Here is a 27,401-nt window from a genome sequence, read left to right on the forward strand (position 1 = left end):
ACCCTAGTATCCTTAGTATTCCGAGTGGTTCAACGGGTCAGGATCTGAGTTAAATTACAGTGAATTAACAGCAAAGGAAAAGTAGATTATACTTATGAAAAGGAAAGGTCGTAAGAAAGAAGAATAAAGAAGAAGATAGAAATTGAGAAGTAAAGAAATTTATGATGCTAGATGATATTATGCATAATTATCCATTATGTTGAATGTTGTGATTTATTTGCTTGTAAGCTTACTAAGCCTAGTGCTTAATCTCTTTATTTTCTTCTTCTTATAGTACTTATCTAGTCACTCGGGATCGAAGGAAATGTCGGAGGCCGATCACACTATCAAAGAAATAACTCGGTATAACTAGACGTTTTGTTTTGGGTATGGCATGTATAGAAACTTAGCTACTTTTGGTATAATATGAATAATGAATGATGTGTAAATACTTGCTAGTGATTAGCTAAGAAAATAGCTGATGATATACATGTTTATTAATATGTATGATTGAATGATGATTATCACATGAAAATTATGAAAAATGTGAAAGTAACCTAAAAACAGATTCAAGTAACAGAAATGATGTAACTTTGAAAAATCACTAAAAATTGTAGAAACATAGTTTGAAGATGAATAATATATGAAATTAAAGCTTATTATGTATATTTTCTTATGGAATAAGCAAAACAGGTAAAAGTATTATATTTTATGATATATCTGAGTTTTAGTGAAACAGGGTCAGAGCGATTTCTGGATCCCCTGTTTCAACTTTGGAAATTCACCATAAATTGTACAAAACTAATTAGAAGGTATAATTTATATGTTTAGAATGGTTGTTGAATCTAGTTTTGAGAGAAACAAACGACTTAGTCATATGAATTTTGTACAGGAAGAAAAATGGTTCGTAGTAAGAAGAGGTTAGTGCAGTCGAGTTTTGAAACAGGGGAAACTTTAACTAATAAACTGTACTAATTGGCTAAGTCAAAAATTCTAGAAAAAAATTAGTAGATATATATATGAGTCTAGTTTCATGAAAAATTTACGGATCTTAATTTCGAGTTTTGAAACTCGAGAAATGAATTTTTAAGTAACCATGACGCAGAAAAACAGTTTATTCCGAAAATTAAAATAAGTGATTTAGAGTTGTTTAAAAGGTAAGATAAGTTTAGTATCACCTCAAGCTTGACTCCGGTGATGGTTTCGGGCGTGGGGGCGTTACATTTTGGCTTTAGAAAAAAATGTTTTTTAATAAAGTTATCTTTTTATCCATCATTAGATCTTTTACTTTACAATATTATGTTTACCATTATCATTTTATTTCTTAAAAATAATTTTTACAGCAATAGTAAATACTTTCAAATTCTTTTAAAAACTTTTTACCTCAATGATAAAGTAGAGGTAAGTAGTAACCATATGTTTCTAGAAATTTATATTTCCTTATAAACAAGTGTTTAATTTCTAAACAATTAGCTTGTGATCTCTAATTAAGAGAAGGGATTATATAGAACTGTAATTCCACGTCATCCATATCTATTTTTAATAGGAAAATGTCAAATTAAAATTTTTTCTCTTGATTTTTAGTATTTTCAGTTGAATTTAAATTTTTCAAGAAAAAAATTAAAATTAAAAAAAAATCTAATATATCATTCTCTTATTGAATAAAATTATAATTTTATACCGTAGTTTATTCTCCAACAAAATAATAAAGCAAAGAAAGAAGGAATAAATTATATGGGATCATCCAAACCATGTGGCTTAGTGAAATTGGGTGACTAATAAAACCACCAAGTTGGCAACAACATTTATGAATCCCAGTTTGATGAGACGTTGATGTAGTTGTGCTTATTTCCAACCAAACTCTACTTTCAAACCAATGGATTAACTCATACTAATCCCCAAACACTTTCTCATCTCTAATCTTTATGATTTCATTTCAGCTTGAGTTACACAAAGGAAAGATTCCTAAATATCATAAACCTGACACCTGTCCACTCATGTCTTCATTAGATAAAGGGTTTTTCATTAATATCAAATTTTAATACAATCATATTCAAAACTTGGAATGGAAAGGTCATTATAGTAATTTAAAACCACTTTCTCAACGTTATCCCCACTCCTCACTTTTAAATATCTTCTTCTTCTTTGTTCGCCCAAGCTCAGCTCAAGACAATTTTTATTTTATTTTATACCAAATAACAAAATAATTACGTCTTCTTCCCATTTTTGGTCACTTTTCTCTTTGCTTTTTTTTAAACAAATGAAAGCCGCTTCATTGCAGAAGCAAAACCAATAACTACTACACAAATTTTGAATTTTCCAATAAAGAGACAATTAAAAATTCAGTGATCTAGGCCTTCCCTCCTTTTGTCTTTTTCTTTTTAAATCCAAGTTAGTGAAACTTGGATTTTTTTTTGGGGGAGTATCCGTACAACTCTTAAAAGTACTTTTTTTCCTCTTGTTTGATTGGTGTTGCGGTGGTGATGGGGAAAGTGGCAGTAGGGGCCGCGGTGGTGTGCGCGGCGGCTGTGTGTGCAGCAGCGGCGCTGGTGGTGCGTCACAGGATAAAGAGTTCGGGGAAGTGGGCCCGGGCGTTGTCTATACTGACGGAGTTTGAGGAAAAGTGTGGGACCCCAAGTTCGAAGCTTAAACAGGTGGCTGATGCCATGACCGTTGAGATGCACGCCGGGCTCGCATCAGAGGGTGGCAGCAAGCTCAAGATGATCATCAGCTATGTAGATAATCTTCCCACTGGGTAACTTAACCATTCAACTTCTATTTTTCTTTCCTTAAAATTTTAAGTTCCAATACTTCTGGAATTCTCTTGATTGATCAACTCTGATTATGAGCTCTATTTCAAAAAAATAATAATAAATAAATAAATAAAAGAGAGAGGAAAATTTGTAGAAAAGTTTAATTCATGATTGACATTTAACTAGTTTGTGAGATGAAAAAGCTTTAGAGATTAGTGGTTTTGATTTTACTCACACTATGGTCCATTCGGATTTGCTGTTAAGGAGATTGATAATTCATTAGATGCCCTGAATTGAACTTTCTATACCCAAAGGGTAAAAATTTAGTAGTTTCGAAATTTACTTTGAGTAACTGATGTGTTGGATTCCACTTATGATGGCTTTTGTTGTGTTATCAACTCTGCATGCTTATCAACTTTATGCTTGTTTTGTTCTAAAGATGATTTATGGGTTAGTTTTGTCTACAAACAAGTGCTGCTTTTAGTATTCTTGTTTGTCCCATCAATATCTACCTTTTTGCTTTCAATTCATGGGATAAAAATAACTCACCTTTTCATATTTAGCTTACCTTCCAAAACCTTTGATACCTTTTTTACTTATCAAGTTTATTTGGGGTTGTGGGTTATAGCTGCTTTCCTTTGCATTCTACTCCATGCTTCCTGCCTTTCATTCTATCTCTACGTGCTGATGTCAAATATAGATATTAGAGTGGGTTGCCACAGATTCTATGTTTCTCCTACTTCCCCTTTTTCTTTTAGCTACCTACCTATATTTAATACTCATGTGAGATGCACATCCAAATATTGGTACCCTATATGATTTTCCTACCACTTTCTAAAAACATCGGGAATAAAATTGAACATACCATGGATTAATGTTGCACACATGCACATGGATGGAGCTAAATAGAAGGTGAGGGGCCAAATTTCTTTTTCCTTTAACATGTATTACTAAATATTCTAACTTTATACATATAATGTTTATAAATTTAAACATGAATTGGTCCCAATTAAATTTGTAATTTGAAACATGATTGACCCCAATTCAAATACAACTCACTTTTTAAAACCAATTAGATTCAAGTTAAATTTCATTTTTATTTCTAACTTATATTTTTTCCCCAAAAAACACTTCTATTTGTTTACTTTGTTCTAAAAGCTTTAAAAAAAAGTTCAAAGCTTTCCCATTTATTTAAAAAAATTCCATTCAAAACAAATGTTAAACTTTACAAGTATTTGGTGCTGACAGACAACAAGGTAATAACAAATAGTGATTTTAAGTTCTAACAGAGGTTTAATTTTTTTTTTTATTGTATTGGAAGAACCAATGAGTCTAGGTTGTTGCCCTTAGAAGATTTGGGTTGTGATCTATTTATTTGTATATATTATTTAAATCTTTTTATATTTTAAAATTATTTATTCAGATTTTTTTTCTCTTACAACTTTGTTTGTTAGGTTTTTTTTTCATTTTTTTAATAAATGAAATATCATCTATAGTCAGCACTTCTTAGTAAGTCCAGTGACAAATTTTAAACCTATTGGGTTAGTTTACTATTGAGGTTGAAAAGTATTCTTGAAAAATGTTGTGAAAAAGTACCTTTGAAAAGTTTATTAGTGTTTATCATTACTGTCAAAAAGTGATTTTGAGAAGATAAAATATTAATTTTAGACATGATGTTGTAAAGTTAAAGATTTAATGGGAGGATAAAAGGTAACTTCATTGAAAAGTACTTTCAAAAGCCAAAAGCTAAAAATTTTAACTTTGGATTAAAATCGCAGTTCAAAATCAAGGTTTGGTTTGAAAAGTTGTTTGTTTATAAAATTTTTCTATTTGAAATCAAGATTTGGGTTAATAAGTGTTTTTCAAATTAAATGGTAAATAAAGTCTAAGTACTCTTGAAAAAGGAAAACAAATAGCTTAAGTTTAAAGTTTTAAAAAAGGATTAATATACTATTTGGTACTTGAGTTTAGGTTCAATGTTCAAATTGGTACCTGAATTTGGTTTCAATATTCAATTTGGTACCTAAACCAAATATCATCATGTGACCCAATTGAATATTTGACATGTGTTCTACAAAAACACATATATACTTAATTGGACAAAAAACTCAAGTACTAAATTGAACATTGAAACTAAACTCAGGTACCAAATTGAATATTAACCAAAAAAACTATAAGTTTCAATCCTTCCATTAACTAAAAAAGCCTCCTAATTCAAAATGAACACTAAACTGAGTAAGTATTTATTGATGAGACTCAACAAAACAAGGACAAGTTGTGATTTCAATTTATATTTGGCCCAAAATGTTTGATACTGGTTCTGTCGTTGCATGTACCGATGTCCGAGTCAAAGTAACATGGTTTTGACATATAAGCAACCCAAATATCTTTTGCTTTCTATTTGTGGGATAAATAACTTATTTGACATATAGTTTATCTTCTAAAGCTTTGAATTTTTTTGTCAAAGCCTCCTAATTATAAGTTTCTATTTGTGTTTTGGTTCTTGGTTTTAGATGCCCTCTTTACTGTTTTTTGTCAAAGCTTTTTAAGATGAAAATTCTCTTTTCCATGGTTCCTAACTTCATTCTATGTGTACTTTGTACTATGATGATTTGCTGCTCAAAATGTTTTTCAGAAAGATATTAGAGTGGGTTAGCCATTGACACTATGTTGCTCTGACTTGTCGTTTTCCTTTAAGTACTTATATTCAACGCCTGTGTCTGAACCACATTTGGACATTGGTATGGGGATATAATCCTCCAAGTGCTCTCCAAATACATGGAAATCTTTTGAAAAAATTGGACATACCCGCTGTGTTGCACACATACCCGTGTCCAACACTCGCAACGAGTTTGAATAATACAGTTTTGATATGTAAGCAACCCAATAAACTTGTTTGATGTGGAGAATTTCTTGATTTTCCAATTTACTTTCAGTTTCAGGAATATTCGTTTCATTATTGTTTTAAATTTTAGTTAAGTTTTGCTGCTGAAATATGTATAGTGGGCGATAATTGGGAAAGAATTTACTTAGCATCATGAAAGAAGTTGCTTTGCAAAGATGATTGGTAAAGTTGACTTCACAAATAAACCTTTTTTTTTCATTGGATTGTGCCATAAACTATCATATAAATATTCAAGAGAGAAGTAATTCTTATAAATGGATTCCTATGAACATAATTCCTAACAAGAAAAAGGAAGTTGCTAAGCTGTTATACAAATTTTGCATGGTGTGAAATATTATGTTTCTAGATTTACATGTTGCTTGAAAGCGGAGCTAAGTGTTTGTCATGTGTCCATGTTTAACTTTGCAGTGATGAGAAAGGGCTGTTTTATGCCCTTGACCTTGGTGGCACAAATTTCCGTGTTCTGCGTGTACACTTAGGTGGTAAAGAAAGCCGTGTTGTTAAGCAGGAATTTGAGGAAGTTTCAATTCCTCCGCATTTGATGACGGGATCTTCAGATGTGAGACCCTTCTCGATCCCACCTAACAATATATAACACTGCCTATATTTGTTCATTCTCTGAAATTCTTTATATGATGTGATTGCAGGAATTATTTGATTACATTGCTTCAGCTCTTGCAAAATTTGTTGCCACGGAAAGTGACAGTCAACATGTTTCACCTGGTAGACAAAGGGAGCTGGGGTTCACTTTCTCATTTCCTGTTAGGCAAACATCAATATCATCAGGGACTCTTATAAAATGGACAAAGGGCTTCGCAGTAGAAGATACAGTTAATTCTAATAACCTTGACTCCAATTTGGCAGCTTTGGTTGTTTGTAATGTGGTTGTTAATTTCCTTTCGTTCTGTTATCCGCTACATCCCTGCCATTAATATTATTAATTTTCTTTTAAATTTCCAAAGCATGTAGCATGCTGACCTTCGGTCTTTTCCCCTCTTCTTAAGAAGCTAAATATTTTGTGCTTAAGGGCTACATATATACCCTGGAACTAAGATGCCGGTGAAGTGATAGTTTCAGATAAGTACTTTAGGATCTGGCCTGGCCTATATATCTCTGATCAATCCCCTATTGTGTACCAACAGTTAAATTTGGCATTTAACTATTTTATGCACAACCTGAGAGGACATGTTCTTGCTAGAGATACTCCAGAAAGCATACACGAGGACCTTTAAAATTTTATGTTACAGAGTTTTTTCTTTTCGATGCATTACCATGCCTATAACTCCTGGAGTTGTATATCCTTAATGTTTTTTTCTTGGCTGCTGCAAGTAGGTTGGACAAGATGTTGTTGGAGAATTGACCAAAGCAATCGAAAGGGCTGGCCTTGACATGCGTGTTGCAGCTTTGGTGCGTCTAATTTTGTTCTGCTGTTGCGCATGTTGCACTATTTGTCTTGTTTAACATAGATGGATGCCATCTGGTGCTTTTACTTGGATACATGTTTGGGTTAATATCTCTAATCCTCTTATGGATTTTGCAGGTCAATGATACAGTCGGCACATTGGCTGGTGGTAGATACAACAACCCAGATGTTGCTGCTGCCGTGATATTAGGTACTGGCACAAATGCAGCTTATGTAGAGCGTGCCCATGCAATCCCCAAATGGCACGGTCTTCTACCTAAATCGGGGGAGATGGTAAGTAATATTAGTGTATCGTTATATATGTTCACTGCTTCTGTTAATGTTTGATTGAATAGACTTAGAATCGAACTTGTTATCAACTTCTTCCATGTTATTTGTGAAATGTTCTTGTGATTCTTATTACTGTTTCTGTCTAGAGTTTTAAAACCTCTCCATTTCTGCAGGTTATCAACATGGAATGGGGTAACTTTCGGTCTTCACACCTTCCACTAACAGAATATGACCAAGCACTTGATGCTGGGAGTCTAAACCCTGGAGAACAGGTCACTTTCTTCTGTCCAAGTTGCTTGTTCCAACTTATTAACTTTTGTATATGCTAGATGTAACTTTATCAACTACTTTTCGCAGATTTTCGAGAAAATGATATCTGGTATGTATTTGGGAGAGATTGTACGTAGAGTTTTGTGCAAGATGGCTGAAGAAGCTGCCATTTTTGGTGATGCTGTCCCACCAAAGTTGAAAATTCCTTTCATACTTAGGTATGCCTTAATATCACGGTCCCCAGTTAACACTCATTATGTAGATTAGAATAAATTTCTCATGTTTCATATTTTGCAATGGAACTTAGATGGATTAGTTGTCCACGTATCACATGGCTTCTGTTATCTTTAGTTGTAAACTCATCATTTATCACCAATACTAAATCTTCAGAGTGCCTATTACTGGATCCTTAAGCCATCCCAATCATTACCTGATCTTATCCAGTTTGGTTTAATTGTTTGTTTAGTTACAAAATATAGGTGGTTCATACGTTCTTCAGGGAAGAAAATTGTTTTGCGATACATTTAAACATATCAGGCTTCGCTTTTGGCCTGATGAGCATTTTGAGAGTCGTTGACGCTTATCTGTTAAATCTGCAGAACCCCTCACACATCTGCAATGCATCATGACACATCTCCAGATTTGAAAGTGGTCGTCACCAAACTTAAGGATATATTGGAGGTAGAATATGTTAGTACTTTGTTGTATGAATGCATACTTCTCTATTAATCCTTTTGGTTGTCTTCACTTTCTCTTCTGAATGCTTGTATTGAATGTTTTAGAATTTGGAAACAAAGAAAAGAAGAGAGTGGAAAGGAACTCAACTTAATTTGCAATACCCCTTTTAGGAAATATTTATTATGGAAAGAATTCTCTTCTTAAAGGAAATAAGTTTTTACACGAGAGTAAATGAGATTTTTATCATGTGAATTCATTGCTTTTATTAGGTTTTCATATGTATAAGTTGTCTATTCTTTGCTTTATTTCAGATATCAAATACCTCTTTGAAATTGAGGAAGCTTATTGTTGAGGTGTGTGACATTGTTGCTACTCGTGGTGCTCGCCTATCTGCTGCTGGAATCGCAGGTATCCTCAAGAAATTAGGAAGAGACACAGTGAAAGATGGCGAAAAGCAGAAGTCAGCGGTAGCTTTAGACGGCGGGTTGTATGAGCACTACACTAAATTCAGGAGCTGCATGGAGAACACCCTCTGGGAATTGCTAGGAGAAGAAGCCTCCGAGAACATTGCTGTTGAGCACTCCATGGATGGGTCTGGCATTGGGGCAGCCCTCCTGGCAGCCTCTCACTCCCAATACATTGAAGTTGAGGAACCCTGAAGATGGTTGAAGTGTAGGTAGGTTAAAGAATCACAGCTATTCGGAATTTCGCTTTCTTCTTTCTTCTTTCAGTTTTTTCAACTTTTGCATTCGTAGTCCACACTCATCCCAAGTTATGGTCTCTTAGATGCCAGCAAATGTGTAAGTTATGGTCATCCGGAGTGTCTAATCAAGCAACGATCAAATGTCATGAGTGGCTGGCTGATAGTAAACCAAGGAACTTCGGTCATCAATCCCTAAACCGGTTCCGAAAAGAAATGTAATGTATGGTTAGAGAGGTCCAAGGAGTGAAATCGCTGCATAATAATAATTTTATCAACATTTTGAGATTTGGGTCATTAGATGTTTCATGGTCGGCTACTTATCTTTTCGAAAACTTGAGCCAATGACGATACTAAAACTGCCAACGACACTACTTTTCTTAATACAGATCCCACCCCTGCCAACTCCGTACCGAAAGATTGCTTTTGTGAGATGTTGGCAGGGTCTTACAAGGTAAAAAATCCTTTAGTTTCAAGCGATGGTCCGCTTCCTGTTATTAGACAGATAAACCTTTTTGAATCGAGTGCCTGTATGCATGCACTTGTGTGTCACAACAATGGCAGGCATTAAAACTGAAAACCGAATGTGCTCGCTGCCCATTTCTAAAGATTGTAACATTGAAGAGATAGCATTGCCCTCTTATCGCAGAACATGTCTTCCATAGCTTATAACCCCTACCCAAGCCCTTCCACTCGGAATTGATTATTATTTCAAGTAGAGAAGGGAAAAAAAGTCTATAAACTATAGATGGTTCATCATTCACAGCAATTATAGCAGCAAAAACCATAAAATGGGGACTGTAAATGGTAGCATATCAAAGCAATCAGCTACCAAAACTAAGTAGAACAACTGAAGACTGAAACCAACCATCACATAGCATAGTTTTAAGTTTGGCATAGTATCTAATAGGGATCATCAATGTAGTATTACTAGAAATTAACAGTTTACCAGGTTTAAGAACCAAGGGTCGCGTTGTTAAGCCTCTCCAAAGCCAAAATCAGAGCTTGGGTTCCCAAATTCCCTTCCCCATGAGCCTTAAGTGATAAATAAAGCTGTTGAGCCAAAGCCAGACCGGGCAAAGCAAGTCCCATGTTTTGACATTCCTTTAAACAAATCCCCAAATCCTTAACAAAATGGTTCACGAAGAAACCAGGATCGAAGTCCCTCTTCAAAATCCTGCTCCCGTACAAATCCAACGACTTTGAGCCAGCTGCCCCGGTCGATATCGCATCCAAAAACGACGCCACATTCAGCCCTGCTTTGTGGGCGTAAATAATTCCTTCCACTAATCCCACCATCGTCGATGCTATGGTGATTTGGTTAGCTAATTTCGCGAATTGGCCTTTCCCGCTAGGCCCCATGTAGTTAACTTTTCCCATGAGGGTAAAGATGGGGTTTAGGCGGTTGACGATGGCTTCGTCTCCCCCAGCGAATATCGCGAGTGTCCCGTTCTTGGCACCTCGGTCGCCGCCAGAGACGGGCGCGTCGATTGAGGAGCAGTTCTTGGAAGATGCGGCGGTGGATATTTCGACGGCGAGAGAAGGCTCCGATGTTGTCATGTCAACGAGTATGCCGCCGGGACGGAGGCCAGAGAGGGCTCCGTTAAAGGGATCGAGTAGGACCTGGAGGACGTCGGAAGGGTAACCGACGATGGAGAAAACGACATCGGATTGGGCGGCGAGGTCGTGAGGTGTTTGGGCTAGGCGGGCACCCATGTCAACGAGGGGTTGGGCTTTGGAAAGGGTACGGTTGAAGACGGTGAGAGAGTAGCCAGCGTTGATCAGATGAGCACACATGGATCGACCCATGACGCCAGTCCCAATCCATCCAAGACGAGTGTTGGATGGGTTAATGGGACCGGCAGCGGCGGAAGTGGCCATGCTGCGGAGGAGAAAGGTGAGGTGAGGAGTAGATGACGATTGAGAATGGGGAAAGTATCGTGAGAGTGAGCCAAGTAGATAGGACAGTGATCGCATTTTATCTTTTTATGCGAAATTATCTAATCTTATTATAACTCTTTTTTATGATTGTGCGACAAATGCTTCATTCCTATTAATTATTTAAAATTAAATATGTATCGAAGAGATTAATTTTTTTTAATTTTGGAGAATTAGGGCACTACCGACCCTTATATTCGCATCAGGTTGGTTCCAAAGAGTAGTGTATAGTCAGTCACACAAAAGAAGCAACAGAAATTTGTTAACAACAGTTTTATTAGTAAGCCCATGCCGTCGAGGATTTTTTGGAACGGCCAGAGTTTGAAACTCAGCCTAGCCGGTTTGCAAGTGGGTCTGAGCCCATGGCTCCAAGTAGGAGGCCTGCTAGAAAGCTTCCGAAAACAGATTATATGTATAAATAAGGTATTAAATACTACAATAACAAAAAAACCAATTAGCATGAATATTATTTTCAATGCAAGAGGACGTGAGTGCATTATCTTCTTATTTATGAGTTGGAGAAAGGTTAAGACTTTTAACCAAAAATAAACATGAAATATAGTGTGATAGTTATTTATCTTATTCCTTTAAGATTGGAGGTTTGATTTTTGCGTATAAAAATGAAACACATTTCATAGTTAGATTTTTACCTCTTTGGAGAACACCCGCAACAAATAAAAAATATAATATTGTTTGCATTCTTTATGAATTTACTTAATCTATTGTAATTTGATTTTTGTTTAATATAATTTTTGAAATGAGTATATTCAATTTTTACATGTATATTTTATAAAATTTGACTAAAGGAAATAGAGGCCAAAAAGAACTTGGGAGGAGCTAGATGGAATCCATCACAAGATCTAAATTCTAGGGCAGAATGTGGAACTAAGCCTGCTTGAAATTTCCTTTTGATTTGTTGAAAACCCCTTTTTTCCCAGGTTTGTAAATCGAAGTACAACTTAGATGTAAATATGGAATGGGTTGGAGGAGGAGGTCCTTTTCGTAAGGTGCTGGATTTGGATAGACCTTTTATGGAATGAAAATCAATCAACTACCAATTCACAGCATCAAGATTGGAAGGTTGATAGTGTAATAAGTGTACAAGGCAACAACATGACATCTAGCTGTTTTGCTTGGATCGGTCCCCTTCTAAAATCGGCTTTTTCCCCAATACTCATTATCGATGGTTACCTCACCTTGGTCCCTCTTCTTCCTCCCCTTCTCTTTTTAACTCATTATCTCAATTCCCCTTTTTTCTTTTTTAGGTTTAATGTAATTTTTAGTTCATCGACTTGATAATTAGATTTATTTTGTTACTTATATTTTTTATTTCACTTTGATACTTGAACGTTCATTAAGTAAAATAACGTAATACTATTATTACTTGAAAATTAAAATATATATAATTTATTTTTTTAAAATTATAATTTTTTAAAGTTTTAGATGATGATTTGACATATTCTCATAATGTCATGTTATTACGCTTTTATAAAACCTAAATTTAATAACTAAAATGAAAAAACCTGTCAAATTCAAGGCTTAATAAGGTATATATGCCCTTTTTTTTTATTTGACTTTTAAGCCATTTATTTTTCTTGAAATTTAGGAAAATAAGTCATTTTTGAAGAAAGAGTATGGCGTGTTCAGTTGGGCGTGCTTTCACACTCTCTCTCCTCAAATATTTTAGGGTTAGGGTTAAGGTTATTTTGTAAGGGTTTGGGGTTAGAGTTTTAGGGGTAAAGCCACAAAAATTTATAGATAGATTTGAGAGGCCGAGGATGCGATAACACGACTCATAACACATACATTTCATATGTCATGTTGAGATAAGACCATTACCTCATAAACCCCTCCCATGGAAATAAGGCTTCGGGGTGACAATGCTTGATTCGGTCACCGGTCAAAGTCTAAGTGGAGGTCACAGTCAACGATCGTGATACAGTTACAGGTTTGAGTGTAACTGGAGGCCAGTTAATAGTCGTTATGCAGTCACGAGTTCAAGCTTTTTGGATACTCGCAAATAATGCCTTCATATGCCATATATAAGTTTGAGGCCATAATCATAAAGAAAAACCAAAGGCTTCCCGGTGTAATCAACATGATTATTTTCTCTATTTTCAAACAGTCGGTATCTTTGACCTTTCATTCGGTTGACACCGAGGTGGACACATGAGAACTCTCAAGAGAAGAGTGGATGTTTCGACAGAAGTAGAGGTCAAACTTGGGCCATATACCTTCATCTCTATTGTCATCTTCTTCTTCAAATGCATCGTCTCAACCCTTTTTTTCCTCTTCGTCTCCATCATCTTCCTCCGTGTTTGAGTGCGATGTTATCCTAGCCTTCTATCGTGTGTCCTCCACTCCACGAGAAAGTGGTTGTGCCGTTGACCCACCTTGATAAAACAATAACACGGTGTGTTTTTGTGACACTATCTGTGAATCACCATATAATATCACAAAACCCAGATACAACGACATTGATTAGGGCATCAATTTGGTATCGATGAAGGTATCGGTGCCCTCATCAGTGGCGGTACTGGCGTCGACTTTTGGCTTGGCGTTTACGTCGACATCGCTATCGACATGGGGGAGTAGAATACTATGGACAGAAGTGCCTTAAAATATGTACTTGTGAGAGGGGTAAAAGTAGGGTGTTACGATGGTGCATAGTGTGGTGCTTCTGAAAAAACACATGGTTAGTGAATTAAATAAGAATAAGTACAATGAACTGGTCGGTATATGGTGTAAACATCGGTGGCGCTTATTGGGTCGGAGTCGATGACAAACCTATTGGGGCACCTTTTTCAGACCTACGCTACTAGGATGCTCGTCGTTGCCTCTTCTAATAAAGTTGCTTACTCCTTGCCTCCACCAATAATAGATACGCCTTATCGGTGACTCTACAGCAGAGCATGTACTCCAAACAAGCCGTTGTGTCCAATGAGAAAAATGGTTTGTGGATGGGTAAGAATCTCATCCTATAATCCAAAATGTGGATGGTAATCTTGCCAATTCTTGTCGTTCTTCCCCCGCAGGTCCAACTTATGCAGTCTTCTATCTCTCGTGGTGGTGATGGAATTTGTTGCCTCCACCTGAACTACCGTATCACTCCGACTGGCCAAAAATTCCAACAGGATGCATTCTATGATATTTGGCTCAATGTATGGTATCCATACAAAATGCAATGCATAATTGTAAAATATGTTATGAACGGAATTTTATTTTACAAATTATTGTGAAATTATTATATGTTTGAAAAAATAAGTAACTAACATCAACTAACGAGCATTGATCTAACAGTAACTGGATATCTTCGAACTGCTCAAGTAGTCCCACGTAACTCTGCCTATGGTTCCACTTATACAAGCAATATGTTAATTCAAATATATAATAAATAAACAACATTTACTATACAACTTACATATTTATTAAAAAATTGTTTTTACATTGTCACCAATGGGAACATATATAAGTCTTTCACTCAAGGACGTAGAAATGGTATTCACCACTAGGCTCAAGATTACAAGAGGTGCAGACAACTAATGATTGATATCTTATCCGATTTCATCGTCCGACACAATTCCTGGTATAATGTGGCCAATACGCTAATCCCCAACTCATTCGTCCACTTGTTTTGAAGTCAGCTAAGTGTAATAGCCATCTTTTGTGTACCAAAATTTGAGATTTATAGGGTATTAGAATACCCCCGATTAACCTCAGAATGAATGCTTGGACATATTGTTCTTTGAAAATGTCGGGCGCATTTGGATGAAGATCGTTAAGATTTGTCTCTAACGACTTCATATATTTTTGGCCACGTAAAACTTATTCAGCATTTTCCCCAAAAATGCCTCACAAAGGTCATCTTTACCAGGAACGATCGCTGACCCCGTGACAATTGGTCCATCCACCAATAAACTGAGTTGTAAAGTTATGTCATCGAGTGTGATTGTACACTCTCCGCATGGAAGATGAAAAGTGTGTGTCTCGAGCCTCTATCTTTTCACCAACGCGCTGATGAGTGTAGGATAGAGACTGTAGCCCTCGAGTATACGGGGACACATGCAAGAATCTCGCATCTTGCAAGTAACGACAAATTTTGGTATCTAGCTCTTTGACAAATTATGAATAAACCCCTTCAAAATACAATCACCCGCCTATTTATATAGACCAAAAAATTAATTTAAAATATTTTCAAAACTAAAATACTTTAAATTTATTTAATTGAAAATAAAAAAATTTAAATTTTCGTCTTACCATTATCGCTTAAGCGACGGAAATGCACTTGTCGTTGAAACGAATCAAAGTGGTTGTCATTCATAATAATTTAATCGAAACGTATGAAATAATTATATAAAACTATAATATTTTTAAACAAGCGTATTAGAACATTTAGAACAAAATGTAAGAAAATTAAGAAATTTGAGAGAGTTGAGAGTTTAGAAAGAATTGAAAGAGTTGAATTTTAGTGAAAAGAATGAAAAATGGTCTGATATTTATAGGGGAAAATTACCATTAGGCCTTTCAAAAATTTTAACATTGCCAACATTGAAAAAATTGACCATTGGTGGAAAGTGCACCCAGCTGGTTGCGCTTTAACACTCTCTCTCCAATAATATTTATTTCCCTAAATTTCAAAAAAAGGGCCTAAAAGGCCAAATAAAGAAAATTGGCATATATGACTTATTTAGCCCAAATTCAGATATAAAAGTTGATAAAAAAAAGTATAAATATAAAAAAATACCTAATTGTTAAGTTCAAGGTCAAAAGTTATATTTTACTCTTTTTTATGTTGATATCTATGTAAATAGGCTAATCTTTGAGAACAATTTTGTTAGAACATTGACCATAACAATAGTTATAACTATTGAAACACCTAATGCAACATTAGTTTTGACATTCCTTATGGCAGTCAATTTTACATATTGTAAGTTGGCAAATTTCTTTATTCTTATTATATTTCAAATAAGGCAATAAATATAAGAGATTTATACAGAGAGGAAACTATAACAATAACAAGAAGAGTCCATGATTTGAAAGACCTTTTACTACGAATAATTTGAAGATTCCATGTTTTGAGGGATACTCTTGAAACACACTATGGATGAGGGTAAAACTTGGTTGATTGTTGAAGGAGCAGAATTTGAACATGACTAATGTAGAGATCTAGTGCCCTTAATGTAATAATTTCGTCTATATACTTGTAATTTTTTGAACAATTTGATTTAATAAAAATCCATCATTATCATTAATATCTTTTGTATAAAGTCTTCAATGGTTTTTGCACGCAAAGCAAAATGAAAGTAAATATTGCTTAAATGATTATCTAATGTTTAAACTAATATTAAGCAGCATTACGTGATCGAATCGTAATGTGAGAAGACAACTTATATTAGAAAATAATCTAAACACGTCATTGTTTAATTGGAATTGAGAAAATCAATTGAAAGACTAATATATCATCTATTAAGTCAAAATGGGAAGATACCTTGTCTTGGGTATTGGAGTGATGACTCCCAAAAGATAAAGACATTAATGTGATTAACTTGATTGATAGAACATCAGACATGACCCAAGTAGAATAAATCCTAAATAGATTTAGGATTTATTCACTTGTGATGTTCATAATGTGACTTATACTAATCTTGAGTGGATGACAAGCTATGTATGTATGTGTGACTCATATATTTTGATGTAAATGAAAGCCTGAGTTCAAATAGATGAAAAACTAAAAGTTGGTATATCGGGTTTAGGACTTCTGCATAATTTAGCATCATTCCAGAATAGTAGAATTCATATATAACCCAATAAAAGGTAAATGATATTCTCTCACCGACATTACATGATAGATATAAAAGGTAAATGATATTCTCTCACCAACATTACATGATAGATAGAAAGCAACGTGGCCACAAGTTATTTGTCTTAGAGATAAATTATTTAATTACTATTTGTTAGTAATTAACTTTTCTTAAATGAATATGTAATGGTTACCATGAGACAAAATAGGATCATATTGGGATAACAAATTTATCCCAAATAGACTAAGGATATCGTATGAGGGTAACATACTTATGACAATATCATTAGACGATCATTTAATGAGTGGCTTTCGTAATGGTATATAATAAGGGAGAGTTCAATCATGATACTTTAGTGGAATGACTCTATGATTAAATAATGTTATAATCAATAGGTGAATAGCCAAAACTTAATTACAAATTATTTGAGCCCTAATTATATATGTCCAACCGATCTTTTCACTAGTTCAGTATAACCTTGATGGTTTGCATTAAAGTGTCTCTCGATAAGCGAAAGACTTACCCTTATCAATTCCACTATAGCCTCTCTCACTGGCTACTCCTTTCTATTTTCAAAGCTTCTTATAATGTTTGTGAAAGCATTGATAGAGTTATTTATGGTTTTTGGTAAGGTCACAAAACTAGAACAAACTTTATTCACGATTATGTAAATGTGGCTTAGATATTTGAAAAACTAAACTATTTAATGAAACAATCATTTAAAAAAAATTACTTGGCGAATTTTGATTGATCAAAATAACCTTCTCTCAAGAGTTCCAAGGTCAAAATACTACAAGAAACTCCCTTTCGAAATTATCAATCCCAAGCCCTCTGACTTCTAAGCTTGGAAAGGTATCTTACATAGGAGCATCTGTAATCAAGGTAAAATGTTTAGCTCTGGAGCGAAAATGACTATTGGATACACATAAACTCTAACTCTCCATCTTAAACAATACTAGACACAATGATTCTGACATTTAAGTTTGTTCTTGCCTTAATCCTAATATGAGCAATTGGAATGAAAGTAAATATTTTGATATCCTAGACCCTTCTCATGCCAAAGACCTGTCAGTAGGAGTCTTTCAATCTAAGGTGGAAGTGACAAAACTATTTGGAAATTTGATAAAAATGGCCTTTTTCGATTAAAAATATCTATCACCATCTCTATTGAAAAAGCACAATTACCCTTCCTTTTGATAATATGCAAAAAGCCTAGATTAATCTCTGGCGTCTCAAACTCTATTGTATTCTTATGAAAAATCTGCAACAATTGCCTCCTTGCAAAAAGACCTCTGACGATTGTTTTTGAATGAGAACTAGCCTATTTTGTACCACTCTCAAGGAAACAATTGAATACCTACTCCTTTGATGTCATTTCACACAAGACATCTGATTTAGTTCCTCTTATTTCTATATCTATATTCTCTCAATACCCCTTCCATCTCTAAATGGATCCTCTAATGACTCAAATCAAACAATGTTATTTAATAGGATTCCAAGAGATTTTATACCCTTATTGCTAGTACTTTCTGGATCATTTGGAAATTAAGAAACAAACTTAATTTTAAAAATGTTGATCCTAAGTTGATGGGTGCTCACATAAGAATCAATGATTGCTGCTAGTTAGTTCTTCACTCTTTTAACTTTGACCCTCCCCTAACCACCTAGTCATGATTTTCATAATCCCTCGACATTGATGATGTGATCCATATTGGATTCTTTGCCTCAACACTTTCTAGAGTAACCATAAAGACTTTATTGGTAGTGTTACTATAGCATAGGGCTTCGATGGCTTCCAACTTCTTCCGATTAGAAGTTACAAATTTCTTAGCAAACTTCAAGTTAGAATCCTAACTTTGCGCTCTATTCTTCTTATTCTCAAAACAAACAATGTTGCTTCATGTAGATTTTTCAATACGGACAGAAAAATGGAGCAATATTATCTTAGGCCGCACCATTACAAGATGGAAACTCCAACCGGTAATTGATTGCATTCAACATCTCCTTCACTCAATTTTTGTTCAACAACAGACTATTGACAATTGATAGCTAAAAAAAAAAAGAGACAAAAAAACAAGTTACTTTCACTTCCAAAGTATTATTAGCTTCTATTGGCCATAATTTTGTTTTATTACAATTCTATCTAAAAAAATAGGGTAAAATACACCAACAATAACTCAACTTTGATTTCAATGACAAAATAGTCATTCGATTTTCAATTTAATCACTCAACTTTTAAAAAAACAACAAATCTGTCCCACTAATCATTTTTCGTTATAGACATAACGAACAAGTTACATGGCATTTAACTGACTCCTTGTTGTCATTAACCAACTCCTTATTGTAATTAATCGACTAGTTGGAGGGTTAGTTGTCATTTAAATGGCCCCATTTAAGAGCCCTAACTGGGCAGTAAAAAAATAGGAGAAGAAGAAGAAGAAGAAGAAGAAGAAGAAGAAGAAGAAGAAGAAGAAGAAGAAGAAGAAGAAGAAATGGAGATGCCAACCATGATTTCGATGCACTATTATGGAAACCCAACCAATTTAAAGACTTCTTGGTCCATGATGACCCAGGTAGAAGGTTTTTTTTGTGTAAGAAGTATGGGAGTAGGTTTCAAAATCCATGCTATTTTTCTCGCCTAGTTTGATCCACCATTGATACCCCATTCACGAATTGTATTAGGTCTTTTGAAAAAAGTGAGGATATTGGAGAATGCAAGGATGATGGAAAGAAAAACATGGTGTTTTGTGTTGTTATTTGTAATAATGTTGTTGTTTAAATGAAAATTCAGGTTATGTAATAGTTATTACTGTTATTGTTGTTGAAATGGAAAACCATATGTAATAGTTAGTATTGTTGTTGTTTTTGTTGTTGTTGAAATAGAAAACCAGCTTATGACTATTGGTATTGGGGTTGTTGAAATGGATCATTTTAAAATTTTATAATTTGTAAAGAAGACTAAATGGAAAATTTTCCACTTTAGAGGGTCGACCTCTGTTGGCTTTGCTTAAGTGTATTAGCTACTGCCGAAAAATTAGCTCCAATAGACATTAAATGGGCCTCCACTATAAGTTAGGTTTGTTTGTTGTTTTAAATTGATTCTTTGCATCTTTGAATCGATTTTTTAAAATTAATTATTTGCTTATTTCAATCAATTATTTGTTATTTTAAATTGATTATTTGCTTCTTTAATTGATTCATTATTGTTTGAATCGATTCTTTATTGTTTAACTCGATTCAAACTCCAACATAAATTCACTGTTGATATTCATTTGGTCATTTAACAATACTTGCACAACACAACATTTGTCCCTTATCAATATTGACTTACACCGATGTAAGTAAGTTCTTTTTCCCTCAAGCCTTCTCTTGAACGTGTCAAGCAAAGGGAGGTTCCCTCAATATTTTTTTAAGGGAAAATACGTAAATACACTGCATAAAGTATGAGGAATCAATTAAATATTATGTTATACTATAGAACTAACTGAGAAGAATTCATACTTAGAATAGCTCTAGAAAGAGTCAAGAATTGGAAATATATATGGTAGGAAACATATATGAAGAGACAAAACAAATGAAAGAAAAAGCATAAAACATTGGTAGAAATTATATTTCATTCATTAACTAAGGCCAAACTGTTAACAAAAAGAACAGCAAACTATTTCCAAATTTGCCTACAATTCAGTACAATTGAATTCATCTTAATTGTAGGAAAATTTATAAAAAAAAGTTAATTTGCCTAAGTTAAGAAATCAGTAGCAGTAATAGGCAAATTTACACAATAAGCTTAAAAAGTTAACAAAATAAACTTTCAGTTCACAATGTCATTGATGGGTCTAAGACAAATGACTTTTTTTTATTAGAAGGCATCCATCTAATAGTGGTTGGTTTCCTCTTGAATGGAAGGTTTTCTTTTGGGGTAGCAACTTCTTGATAAGTTGGGGCAACCACTTGATTATAAACTCCAACTTTAGAAAAATCCAAACCTGCAATTCAGTTTGATACAAACAATTATCATATTTGAATCAACATTTAAAAAATATTTTGAATCATATTTGAATAATTCAATGACATACATAGTTTTGAATAATTCAATACAAACTAATTTATCAAATAGGAACTGATCTATCTCTTTCTTAAGGCTATTAGTATGCATATGGCAAGCAATAACTTTAGAAAAATCCAAACCTGCAATTCAATTTAATACAAACAATAATCATATTTGAATCAACATTTAAAATATTTTTTTGAATTATATTCGAATAAGTCAATGGCATACACAGTTTTGAATAATTCAATAAAAACTTATTTGTCAAAAAAGAATTGATTTAACCTTAAACCTAAGGCTATTTGTATACACATGGCAGACTATAACTTTAGAAAAATCCAAACTTGCCATACACTCTAATAACCAAAGAAATTAAAATTTGGCATGCACTTTAATACAAACAATAAACATACACAATGTATAAGCCCTATGCACTTGGAACATTTTTCAACAAAGTAATCCAAAAAACCCTAAACCCTAATCCTCATATGTAGCACCCCAAAACCCGGCCCAGACGTTATGGCCGGATCCGACATGCCACATCGAAGCGTTCAAAACATTTTATATTGTTGATCCAGAAAAACTTACTTAGTGTTTTAAAAGATAATTTCATTATAGGTTAAAGTGAATGGAAGCTGTGCACCAGGTAGGAAACCGGAAAAGAGGAGGTGAGTCCATCGAACTGCTTAAGTACCAAGCTCCCTTCGGATCCAATCCTAGACATGCATGCCGCCATTGCCACAACTTAACGTCATGTATATTTATAGGAAACCGATTTGATTAAGTCCTTTTTAGGAAAAGTGATTAATTTTGGAAAATACTTTCATTGCGGAAGCTTTGCTTGTTGTCGTGGTATTTTGAAATCAATTGTTGTTTTTGAAAACGCGCCCTACAATTTCAACAGTTAAAATAAGTAATACTTATCTTAGTAACACATATTAAAACCATAAAAAATAATTAAGCGGCCTTATTACATTTAAAAACCCAAAACCTCAAACATAAATAAAAGGATATCCAGTTCACCAGAAGAAAATCAAACTTTCAGAACGGGTGGCCACTCCGAATTCCCTCACTGCTCCAAACCCACTATGGTTGGGGATTACCTGCGTGGATGAAAATAAAAGGGGTGAGTTTGAGGAAACTCTGTGTGTAAATTAACCCAACCATAGCCTATATCAGCTCAAACCACAGAAACAGAATAACTTCGCCTTAGCCCAGAACAGAAATTCAAAATAAAGCCCATAGGTCATAACAGATCAGAACAGATATTAGATGTTTATGCAAAAACCCAACCCAGATCCATCCATAACACCCTGCATCAAATTTTACACCATATGGGAGACTACTCGACCCACCCAACCGCTACACACCACGAAATTTTACAGCATGGTCGCTGAATGTGACAGAGTCACCAGATCTGAATAATTTTGGCGAGCCACCGTATCAGATATATGTGGCAGAGCCACCAGATCAGATAATCGTGGCATAGCCACCAGAACAGATATATGTGGCAGAGCCACCAGATCAGATAATTGTGGCATAGCTACCAGGACGCTTCCTCCATAATATAACCCATGTCCCTATGCAACAGATATACAATCATGGCATACATCATGCAGAATCAGATCATCATGCTTTTCAGTCAAAAGTAACCCTAGGGGTATAACGGTAATTTTGCACTTAGGGGTATAACAGTAATTTTCCATACATAGCAGCGTTCAAGTAATTCCACTATTCTTAAGGTTTTCATGCATAACATAGCCATTTACGTACGATCAGAAACACTTATCGCATTTTCTTACCGATTTGGGCCCGTTGGCCCATTACCCCATTTTTGGCCCATTAAGCCCAAAAATATCAAAATGCACGGAATCGCGCACTCTGCAGTCTTATCACTTTAATTTACCATATACATCAAACTATTAATCTCAAAATACCGACTTTTCAGTTTTTGCCGATCTAGTCTATAAGAGGGTGTTAGTTACACACATTGCTTATGACGATATCGATGACGAGATCTACACACGAACCACCTACAATTGGATTACTAACACGTTAATCTAACTATTCAAATACGAACTACGTATTAACCCCTTACAATATTCGGCCAACCACACCTACAGATCAGAGTAAGCTTATAAGAAATCAATAAGCAACTCATTAACAAATTTTTGTCAGTATTTACCACATAATCATAATTTCACTGCAAACTGTTATCCTGAGCAACATTCACTAAATCATTTATAACTGGAGCTACGAAACTCCAAATCAAGTGCTGTTAATTTTTCCTAAAAATAGGCTCATATATCTTTTATCCATAAAATTTTCAGAATTTTTGGTTTAGCCAATCAATACCAGATTTTTCTCAAAGTTTCCCATGTTTCACTGTTTGACTAATCTGACCACTCTTCATTACGAATAAAATTTCTCATTGTACAGAATTCAAAATATGTTCTTGTTTATTTCATTTGAAACTAGACTCAATAAGCTTTAATTACATAATTTATTCAGCTTCTAATTCATCTCCGCAATTTATGGTGATTTTCCAAAGTCACATTATCTTCTTTGTCCCAAGCATTTATTACCAAATTACTCTTTCACACATACCTTGCATGCATGTTATTTAAACATGTATATCACCAATCAATCATCACATATTATGATTTTACTTAAGTATAATCTCCATTTCATCATTTTAAAGCACAACATGTTAGCCGATTTTTCCCTTTAGCATCTAAGGCACATGCATGCTCATTTGTTTGGCTCAACTTGACCTATCTTCTATTTTTCATCAAAAGAGTATGAAACAACAACCATTTCCTTCATTTTAATTCATGACTAAATGCTCACAACACAACTAAAAACCAAAATATGCTTCAAGAGTTAAGGTAGAATCAAGAAGAACTCATGAACCTCAAAATAAAAGCAAACTACCATGAACTTACCTTCAATTTTCTTCCCCAAGTGACCGAACATTCAAGAGCTTTCTCCTCTCCTTTCTCTTCTCTAACTTTAGGCTATGATGAACAAAGATGGACAAAACTTTGTTCTTTTCACCCCTTTTTTTAAATAAAATTTCATATTTCATCCATTTAATTCTTTAATACAAAAGACATGAAATTCTCATCATGGAACATTTACCTAACCCATTATCATGGAATATTTACCTAACCCATTATCAATTTGTATCAATTTGTACCATAAATTATGGATATTAAGTGCACATTTTGTCTACAACAACATGATGGCTGGCCACTTCATGTAAAATGGGAGGTTTGTCATGCAAATCCTCCTATTTTGCACTCCTATTTATTTGGCCACTTCAATTTAGCCTATAGCATTTTCAAACATTTTCACATAGGTCCTATTTCATAATTTCACCCCCTTTTTCTTATGGAACAAAAAAAAATTAACTAAAATTGTCGGGTTCTATCTTAAGCTTGGGCCTAAAAGAGGCCCACTAACATAATTAAACCTATGCCAACATTCATAGAATTCCCGAAAATTGGGGCGTTACGTCATAAATCCAAAAAATCATAAACCAAATACAGAAACTTACCCGTTACAATGGATGCAACAATACCGACTGATTCTCTTCTATTAACTAGTGTGGCCTTAAACCCTAACCACTGATATCTTTTATTGTCTTCTTTTCTCCCTAAACCCGAAACCCAAATATCAATCCTTTAACCTTCAATCATTCAATCTTACCCTTACCCTAGAAGTTTCAATTCTTCAATCATCCAACCTTAAACCCTAAAATGTTAATCTCAATCAATTTTCTTTTCTTCTCCTCAATCCCAAGCAATTTGTCTTTTTTTTTTTACCTTAAATCGACCCATCTTTTTTTTTTCCTAAATCTGTCCAAACCTTAGACCCTTTAGCTCTTCACCCAACGTTACAAGTTAACTAGTCACATCACATGTTCCGTTAGGTCTATGACGGAAAATGTTAATGGGTGACTGATTTGTCATTTTTCGATAACTTTATGACTAATTTATTATTTTTTAAAAGTTGAGTGACTATTGATGTAATTTAATAAGCGTATTTTTTAAAAATTAAATTGCTTTATTGTTTAAAAGGCTTTAGTTTGAAATTTGAATAGAAAAAAGAAACCAAATTTGAAAAAGCAGCTTGAAATTGAAAAGCTAACAATGATTTTAAGGGTAAAAAAGTGGACTGGTAGGTTGATGATATCGCCCAACACATCAGTTGAAAAGTAAATTAACTTTTTTTTTTTTTTCCTTTCATTAAAAGAGAAAAAGAAATAGGGTGGGCCACATGGGGAGTGTGGAGACAAGGGAAAGTAGGCAAACCATGTTATGTCTTTGCTAGCAATGGGCTCTTTCAAATAAAAAGAGCTGGCATCTGCCCCTCATCCATGTGGGAATACCTTATGGGGATTCCGTCTTTTTATGAGATAGCTACGTTGAATTTAATAAAATTGGATAAATAAGTAAAACTCTCTCAATCAATCTTAAAATATTTATTTAAAAAAGTCAGATTGAGTTTTGACTTATATTAATATAGAAGGATATGAGTTTAATTATGTTGAAGTATATTATTTTTTATTTATAAATTAAAAAAATTATGAATAATTATAGATATTATATTAAACAGAACAGAAATAATTGTAATTTACAACGAAATTATTAAAAATATATTTATTTAAAAGGGAGGTAATTTGTTGAGAATTGGGCGCCGCTAATCTCTATTTTCCTAAAGAAAAGAACATCGGCTTTCCCAAAACTAAACAGTTGTTTAGCCATGGACCAAATTTGGTTATTTTAAATTTATATACCAATTATAAAATCTGTTATTATTGATTAAATTTGGTTTGGACCCTGCCCTTTTCCTCTCCTTTTATTTTCAACTCCAATATAAAATTTTGAAATTCCTCCTGTACTTGCTCCTAACATTTTAACTTAAAAAGTATATATTTAATTATTTTTAAGCATGATGAACCAAATCCTATAAAATTTCGAAAGTATATTTAATAAGTCACAAATAAGACAATCAAACTTAAGAATACACTTTAAAAGTTATACTATAATTATCACAACTTTTAATTATCTATCATAACTACATAACTCTACTTTTAATCATCAATAGGTGATTTATCAAAATTATTAAAATATCTTTATTTGTATTAATTATTTTATGTATCATTATATCAAGCCATTTAAATATTTCATGTATCATTATATTAAGTTATTTAAATAACATTTTCATTATATTTAAGCTTTTAAAATATTTCATGTATCACTAATTTTACAAATAATTTATATTAATTAATTAACAAATATTTAAATTTTATACTTCTTGTACCATTATATTAAACTATTTAAATATCATATTATTTAATTGATTTTTAACTTTCTACTATCATGTCCAAAATGACATTTTAATCTTCAACTACAATTTTAGCATCAATTAAGAACACTAAAACTTAACAAACTACACTTTTTCACAAAAATTTGATCCCACCAAAATTTGTCAAAATTTTGAAAAAAATTTATTTTATATAAAAATAAATTAATCTCTTTCCACCGTCCTTAATTTTTTCATTTTTTTCTAATACTGCCACCGATCTTTCAAATTTTTTTATTCTCTTTTCTTCTAGAATTTTTACAAGATATGTGTTCAATCTTTCAATACTTTCATGTTGGTCTCTCTAATTTAGTAACAACTCTTCTTTTCTTTTCATACCTTATTAATTAATATCTAAAAGTTTAGGATTGTGGTTTTGTATTATTATTATTATTATAATAGATTAAGATTTTTATGCAAAATTTAGTTCTTTACTTATTGAATGATTTTGGAATATTGGTTTTGTATGAGATTACTAGAATCGTGATTAAGTAATAATTTTAAAGGTTGATTAATACAAATCATTGAAGAAATAAGGATTGATTGTATTTATAATTTTGAATTTCTTTAATATTGATTAGAAATTTAGCCTTATTTAAAAATTGTTGTTGTTAGTGTAATTATTGTGAATTTTGTGTTTGAAAAATTGATATATTTGCATTCTCAAGACATAAAAAATTACTTAAGCGATTTTTATTTTTGTGAAAAAAATTACTAGTTGTATGTAGACCTGTTATGGGTCAAGTTACCCACTTAGGCTCGAAGGCTTGCCCGAAATTTGGGAGGATTGGGCAAAAATATTAGGACTAGAAAATAGGGATGGGCAAAAATATTAGGCCAATTTAAAATATGGGTCAAGCTTGGACTTGAACATTTAAGGCCCGAGCTCGACTCGTTTTTTATGTTTATAGTACTTTATAATATGTTATTTTTATATATTATGTAATTTATAACTTATTAAAAGATTAAACTTATACTAAATATATAATATTACTCTAATGTAAAAGTTAAAATAATATTAAGATGATTATATAAAAATTTCAATTAATAGAAAATATATAAATTTATTAAATATTAAATTAAAATAATATAACTATTTTTTAAAAAATAATGTGGGTAGACCTTAAATGGGATTGGATTAATCTTTTGCAAATATGGGTGGGCTTAGGCAAAATTTTAGGCCATATTTTGGGTTGAGCCGAGCTTAGGCAAGCATAATGTATATTAATGTCATAGTTAGGCTCGGTCTGAACTCGACTTAGACCG

General features: G+C 33.4%; 2 protein-coding genes across 4 annotated transcripts; one reads left to right on the forward strand and one right to left on the reverse strand.

Annotated features, from left to right (window-relative positions):
• The first annotated feature begins 2,107 nt into the window (after nucleotides 1-2,107).
• LOC108486157 (hexokinase-1) lies at nucleotides 2,108-12,313 on the forward strand. 3 transcript variants are annotated; one of them, XM_053030243.1, is made up of 10 exons: nucleotides 2,108-2,734; nucleotides 6,046-6,196; nucleotides 6,285-6,467; nucleotides 6,970-7,044; nucleotides 7,178-7,333; nucleotides 7,504-7,602; nucleotides 7,688-7,818; nucleotides 8,200-8,281; nucleotides 8,590-8,954; nucleotides 11,855-12,313. In XM_053030243.1, exons 1-9 carry the CDS (start codon nucleotides 2,463-2,465, stop codon nucleotides 8,935-8,937), a joined length of 1,497 nt encoding a protein of 498 aa, XP_052886203.1. In that variant the 5' UTR covers nucleotides 2,108-2,462; the 3' UTR covers nucleotides 8,938-8,954; nucleotides 11,855-12,313. The 3 variants fall into 3 exon arrangements, with proteins under 3 accessions (XP_052886203.1, XP_017645511.2, XP_052886204.1); XM_017790022.2 differs by lacking the exon at nucleotides 11,855-12,313 and adding an exon at nucleotides 9,065-9,275 and having other exon boundaries at nucleotides 2,109-2,734; XM_053030244.1 differs by lacking the exons at nucleotides 2,108-2,734; nucleotides 11,855-12,313 and adding an exon at nucleotides 3,403-3,644 and having other exon boundaries at nucleotides 8,590-9,275.
• On the reverse strand, nucleotides 8,959-11,348 carry LOC108486158 (probable 3-hydroxyisobutyrate dehydrogenase-like 1, mitochondrial). The gene has a single exon (XM_017790024.2). It carries the CDS (start codon nucleotides 10,953-10,955, stop codon nucleotides 9,933-9,935), a length of 1,023 nt encoding a protein of 340 aa, XP_017645513.1. The 5' UTR covers nucleotides 10,956-11,348; the 3' UTR covers nucleotides 8,959-9,932.
• Nucleotides 12,314-27,401: the final 15,088 nt, after the last annotated feature.

The sequence above is a fragment of the Gossypium arboreum genome, chromosome 6 (assembly GCF_025698485.1).
Source record: "Gossypium arboreum isolate Shixiya-1 chromosome 6, ASM2569848v2, whole genome shotgun sequence".
In the NCBI taxonomy this organism is placed as follows: Eukaryota; Viridiplantae; Streptophyta; class Magnoliopsida; order Malvales; family Malvaceae; genus Gossypium; species Gossypium arboreum.